The sequence below is a fragment of the Miscanthus floridulus genome, chromosome 11 (assembly GCF_019320115.1).
Source record: "Miscanthus floridulus cultivar M001 chromosome 11, ASM1932011v1, whole genome shotgun sequence".
In the NCBI taxonomy this organism is placed as follows: Eukaryota; Viridiplantae; Streptophyta; class Magnoliopsida; order Poales; family Poaceae; genus Miscanthus; species Miscanthus floridulus.
Window position 1 is genome coordinate 87,439,568 of NC_089590.1, and position 6,342 is coordinate 87,445,909.

A 6,342-nucleotide genomic window follows, 5' to 3' on the forward strand; every position below is an offset into this window, starting at 1 on the left:
AGGCCCGTGGCCGAACACAGCTCTTATTCGACGCACCTAACGCCGTCCGTGATCGAGAGGCTTCTGCACTTCGTGTACACGGACTCCTTGCCGGAGAGGAGCTTCCAAGTGCCGTTGGGTCGCCCTTCTCTCTGTGTTTGTGCGTTCGTCAGGGCATCGGTCTTTCTGTTCGTGCAACACGGGCATGATCGATGGGGGGAAGAAGCAGCGCTACCAGCTCAGGTGCCCAGGCACCGAGCGTGCTTATCTGAGCAGCGCTTGCCCCCAGGCCAGAGCAGACCCTGTCCGAGCAGCAGTCAAGCACGGCACCAGGCCGCTCGCCCCTGTCCTCTATGTTCATAGACACCGGAGCGGACACCGCACCTTCCGGTGTACACCGCCACGGTGCTGGGCGGTGTACCGTCGCTCGTGTCTGGTGCGCCGTCGGCCTTCCACGGGCCGACTGGTAGTCCTATCGGCTACTCCATCATGGAGCAACTCAAACATGGAGTTTGTGGAGCAGGTGGTACACAGCCTAGCTCTAGCTCCATAAATAGGTTATTTGCATGCAAATGGTCCATTATGCCCCTGATTGAAATTGCACTTAATAGTTCTCGTTTTTAACTTTTAAATGGTCTTACAATAGTTTAATTAATTTTTAAAGCTTAAAGATTCTGGGATTCTTTTGCTGATTTATTTATGACTATTACTTTTTCCAAGGATTATTAATATTTTTCCTTATATTTTTTATTTTTTATGACTTTTTGATTGGTTTCCATGTACCAATCGCCTTGTACGTGGATGAAATACATGGATGAAAACGGGTGCAGTAGCCTCCTATTTGCGTATCTATGGAAGAGTCGTGGCTCGCGGCCTTCACGCGTACGGATAGGGTACGCAATCAGGGAAACTAATCGGCGATTAATGAGTGGCAAGGTGGGTAATTATCCTATAACTTCATGTGAGAGTACAAAGCTCCAATAACCGGAGTACCTCTTGACGTACCACTGGAAAAACGTGGAGTCTGCCTCTAGCTCCACCTTTTTTTGAGCGGAGTTCTCGGAGCTGGGGGTGTTCGGCAACATGGAGCTGGAGCGAAATAGTCCCAAACACCCCCTATAAGGCCCGAAAACGAATTTGATTGTACGGCGTTCCATCTATTTCTGCCACTTAACAGTGTTAAGTGCCCCTAGCGAAAAAAGATTAAAGTGCGGAGCATAGTGTCTATTTTAGAGCTGGAGTAATATTGCGCATGGTTTAAAGTGTTCATAATTACATAAATAAATTTAACAATATTTTTTTAACATGGCATAGTATATAATAAGATACACAAATACAATGCAATAAAATTATCTTATCAAAGGCCTTTGCATTAGCACCCTTAAGAGGCAGGGGCTGGCCCACATTCATATCACTGGTAGAGAACCAAGCTTTACTCCCGGTGGGGAACCTCCTCTAGTCCCGGTTCCCCACCCAGGAGCAAGCATCCGGGACTAAAGAGGGGTCCTTTAGTCCCGGGTCAGGAACAGGGACTAAAGGAGGACCTTTAGTCCTGGTGGGTAACACCAACCAGGACTAAAGGTGCCTCCTGATATGCCACGATGGCCCATGTGCAGAACCGTGGCCTGCTCTTGGCCTTCAAGGCTTATCAAGTGCTCTAGTACTACTGGACTACTACGTGCAATATATGTTAAGCAAGCAGTTGCTGTAATTTTGAATTTTTGGTTTTGGTAATCGGTAAGGTTTGTGCACGGAGCGTCCGGCCCTAGGCCCGTCGCCGAACACAGCTCTTATTCGACGCACCTACCGCACCCCATCCCATCCGCCACGCCAACTTAAAACGAGAGCTTGCCCACTGCGCTCACGTCACCACACTGTAATGGCTCCTGCGTGACGGCGATGGCGTAGGCGAGCAGGCCATTGATTAGGAGCATCGCGACGAGGACCCACTCTAGGGCTGCGTACGCCAGCGCGAACACCTGCGCGTCCTTCGGTGGAGCGCTGCCACCAGCTTTACAGCCGCCGCCGCCATGGCTCCCACGCTAGCTTTCTCTTCCTCACTCGATCAGCCTACATCGAGATCTACTTTTGCAACACCCAGACAGATGAAACATTTGGAACGTACACTTGCAACATAGCCATTGTAACATGTGAAACATTCAGATAAAACACTTGCAACATACGTCTGAAACAAATAAAACATTTGGAACAAACACTTGCAACGTACCTTTGAAACACTTGCAACATGTGCAACATCCTGAGCTACTTTTGCAACATCCATACCTTTAAAACATCTGAAATACTTGAAGCATACATTTGCAACATAGGGGATTTGAAGGTCGGGGCCGATCGATTCCGGTCGTCGGAGTGGGGATACGGCGACGCACGAGCGCTACCAGCACCAGCACTAGCGGCAGCGCATGAGCACAACCACCACTGGCACCACCAACACCGCCCTTGGGTCGGCTGGACGGGCGGCACGCGCTACGACAGGGAGCGGGCGGTGGGTGGCCGGAGCGAGGACCAAACGGTGCAGGCGGGGAGCGCAACGGGCGGGAGCAAGGAGCGAGCGGTGTTGGTGGGGCGCACGATGGGCGAGAGCAAGGAGCGAGCGGCGTGGGTGGGGCGCGCGACAGGCGGGAGCAAGGAGCAAGAGCGAATGCAGCATGGGTGTGGCGCGCGGTGGGAGAAAGCAGCGTGGCAGACTGAGGCGCACGGCGTCTGGATGGGGCGGACGCCCGTGGCCAAACATTATCGTTTGGCCACCATGGACGATTATCATTATCAGAACCCAAAATTAACATGTCCTGTTACAATTCTCCATATTTTCTGGTTGGTCGACAGCTTAACATGCATGTCCGGTAACGACTCGATTCTTTACCCTGTATTCCAGTAGGTCTCGGAGTCCTAGTTCTGGTAGAATAGTATTTTCTGAATCTGCAGGTATATAAGAGGACATCGACTACCACCACCACCACCACCATGAACGACGTGTGTGTTGAAGGTTTAGCTGAAAAAAATCCTGCGCGGCCATGGCTAATTACAGGCCTAGTAATTCGACAACGGTTGACAACCACCAAGTGTTACCGGAAACGTGGTCGACATGCCGGACGCAAGCCATCACGGGGACGCACAACTTCGTGGTGACCGACTTCTCGCCGCGCTCGACGACATGTACGCCGGCGACTACGTCAGCTCGGGCACCTTCTTCGTCGGCGGCTGCGGATGGAGCATCAAGTTCTTCCCCGACGGCGATGGTTGTTCAAAGGACGACGAAGCTGCTGCTTATACGACGGTGCGTTTGAGTCTTCTTGACGGACCAACAGGTGTGAGGGTTAAGTTCAGTATAAGCCTGCTGGTCGATAAAGACAGTCAAGCGCCGTCGTCGGGGAAGAAAGGGAAAAAGAAGAAGAAGAAGAAGAAGAACAGATCAGCAGGACAAGGAAATAAACAAGCAGTGCCAACTGCAAGAACCGTCTTCACGGACACAAGAACCTATGACACGGACACAGAGCACCATAACAACTGGGGCAGGCGTAATTTCATCGAGAAATCCAAGCTAAAAGAGCTGCCGCACGGCTTCACAATCCGGTGCGCCGTCACCGTCGTGAAGCATCGCACCGAAGACGCGGCGACCGTCGCAGCCGCTCCGCCGTCGGACCTGCACCGGGACTTCGCACGCATGCTGGAGGCCGCCGACGGCGCCGACGTCACGATCAGCATCGGCGACCGGTTCTTCCTCGCCCACAGGTACGTGCTCGCCGCGCGGTCCAGGGTGTTTAGGGCGCAGCTCTTCGGCGCCATGGAGGAGAGCGCCACGGGGTGCGTCCGGGTCGAGGACATGGAGCCGTCCGTGATCGAGAGGCTTCTGCACTTCGTGTACACGGACTCCTCGCCGGAGAGGAGCTTGCAAGTGCGGAGCCCTGTCGGCCTTCCACGGCCCGACCGGTCCGCCACCAGGTTACGTTGCAATGAGGCTACTCATACTCAGCAGCCGACAGTTACGGTCAAATTTTTGTATAACAGCTTCTAGATGTGCGATTAATCGTTAAAAAATATTATTTAAAAAAAAATCGTGCCATGATGTCGCGGTGTCCGAGGGGGCACCATGGCCAGCGTGCTTGCGGCATGCCTCTGGTGTTTCATCCCAGAGAGCCTCTCCTCAGCACGGCCTGGGCCTCAGGGCTGCTCGGCTACGCGCTCGCCGAGTACTGAGCAGAGCAAGCGGGCCGCCGACGAGGCTGCCGCGCGCACCCCGCCCGGCCGGGAGCGAGGGCCAGACGCTGACCATCGTCCACTGCGTCTTCGTGTCAGGCTTCACGACGCTGTTCCTGGCCGCGCGCGTCGTGTGGCTGCTCTTCTTCCCCAGCTCTTGTTCCTGGCCGCTGTGAGGACGGAGCCACCCCTCGGGAAGCCACCAGATGCCTGCAGCGCGGATGCAACAGACTTGCAGTGCGGATGCAAATGCAAGCCTGCATATATAGGTTGATACCGTAAAAATTGGGCGTACAGTGGGATGCAACGTGAAGGTGCTTTGAGGAGAGTGTTAGCCTGCATATTGGCTCGTGCAGGTAACCAATCGGCAGGTTGCACTACGGTGGCCTGAATAAAGAGTTATGCACATAACTAAACAGGTCCGTGTGAATTAGAACCCCCAAGAGTGTTGAAACCCCCATCCCGCACGGCCGCACTTTGGTAGTTGGGTTATATAGCTAACTTGGTCCAGTATGTGTCGCCCCACGCTGCCCAATCGTCCCCATCGGCCCATGTGCAGAACCGTGGCCTGCTCTTGGCCTTCAAGGCTTATCAAGTGCTCTAGTACTACTGGACTACTACGTGCAATATATGTTGAAGCAAGCAGTTGCTGTAATTTTGAATTTTTGGTTTTGGTAATCGGTAAGGTTTGTGCACGGAGCGTCCGGCCCTAGGCCCGTCGCCGAACACAGCTCTTATTCGACGCACCTACCGCACCCCATCCCATCCGCCACGCCACTTAATACGAGAGCTTGCCCACTGCGCTCACGTCACCACACCGTAATGGCTCCTGCGTGACGGCGATGGCGTAGGCGAGCAGGCCATTGATTAGGAGCATCGCGACGAGGACCCACTCTAGGGCTGCGTACGCCAGCGCGAACACCTGCGCGTCCTCCGGTGGAGCGCTGCCACCAGCTTTACAGCCGCCGCCGCCATGGCTCCCGCGCTAGCTCTCTCTTCCTCGCTCGACCACCCTACATCGAGATCTACTTTTGCAACACCCAGACAGATGAAACATTTGGAACGTACACTTGCAACATAGCCATTGTAACATGTGCAACATTCAGATAGAACACTTGCAACATACGTCTGAAACAAATAAAACATTTGGAACAAACACTTGCAACATACCTTTGAAACACTTGCAACATGTGCAACATCCTGATCTACTTTTGCAACATCCATACCTTTGAAACATCTGAAATACTTGAAGCATACATTTGCAACATAGGGGATTTGAAGGTCGGGGCTGGTCGATTCCGGTCGTCGGAGTGGGATACGGCGACGCACGAGCGCTACCAGCACCAGCACTAGCGGCAGCACATGAGCACAACCACCACTGGCACCACCAACACCGCCCTTGGATCGGCTGGACAGGCGGCACACGCTACGAGAGGGAGCGGGCGGTGGGTGGCCGGAGCGAGGACCAAACGGTGCAGGCGGGAAGCGCAACGGGTGGGAGCGAGGAGCGAGCGGTGTTGGTGGGGCGCGCGACGGGCGAGAGCAAGGAGCGAGCGGCGCGGGTGGTGCGCGCGACGGGCAGGAGCAAGGAGCAAGAGCGAATGCAGCATGGGTGAGAGCGCCGTTCAGCCGTCGGACCTGCACCAGGACTTCGCGCGCATGCTGGAGGCCGCCGACGGCGCCAACGTCACGATCAGCATCGGCGACCGGTTCTTCCTTGCCCAGAGGTACGTGCTCGCCGCGCGGTCTATGGTGTTCAGGGGGCAGCTCTTCGGCGCCATGGAGGAGAGCGCCACGGGATGCGTCCGGGTCGAGGACATGGAGCCGTCCGTGTTCGAGAGGCTTCTTCACTTTGTGTACACGGGCTCGTTGCCGGAGAGGAGCTACCAAGAAAGGGACGATGAGAACGTGGCGATGCAGCACCTGCTGGTCGCCGCGGACCGGTACGAGCTCAAGCGGCTGGGCCTCATGTGCGAAGCGAAGCTGAGCAGCTGGATCGACGTGCGGTCGGTCGCGGCGATCCTGGGTCTGGCGGATCGGCACCAGCGCGTGCACCTCAAGTGGGCTTTGCCTGAGATTTATTGCGTGGCCGGAGATGCTCGGCGCTATCTTGCAGAACGAGGGGTTCAAGGATCTGATCGCGAGTAG

At 55.1% G+C, this 6,342-nt stretch overlaps 2 protein-coding genes across 2 annotated transcripts; both read left to right on the top strand.

The window, feature by feature from the left end:
• The first annotated feature begins 2,766 nt into the window (after nt 1-2,766).
• Nucleotides 2,767-4,012, top strand: LOC136492374 (BTB/POZ and MATH domain-containing protein 2-like). Its single transcript, XM_066488415.1, has one exon. The coding sequence runs from the start codon at nt 3,083-3,085 to the stop codon at nt 4,010-4,012; it is 930 nt and encodes a 309-aa protein (XP_066344512.1). The 5' UTR covers nt 2,767-3,082.
• Nucleotides 4,013-5,802: 1,790 nt separating this feature from the next.
• On the top strand, nt 5,803-6,342 carry LOC136492375 (BTB/POZ and MATH domain-containing protein 2-like). Its single transcript, XM_066488416.1, has one exon. The coding sequence runs from the start codon at nt 5,803-5,805 to the stop codon at nt 6,340-6,342; it is 540 nt and encodes a 179-aa protein (XP_066344513.1).

Bases quoted from the DNA above. Each gene is read 5' to 3' on its own strand.
- LOC136492374 (XM_066488415.1), top strand. From the start codon at position 3,083: ATGCCGGACGCAAGCCATCACGGGGACGCACAACTTCGTGGTGACCGA.
- LOC136492375 (XM_066488416.1), top strand. From the start codon at position 5,803: ATGGGTGAGAGCGCCGTTCAGCCGTCGGACCTGCACCAGGACTTCGCG.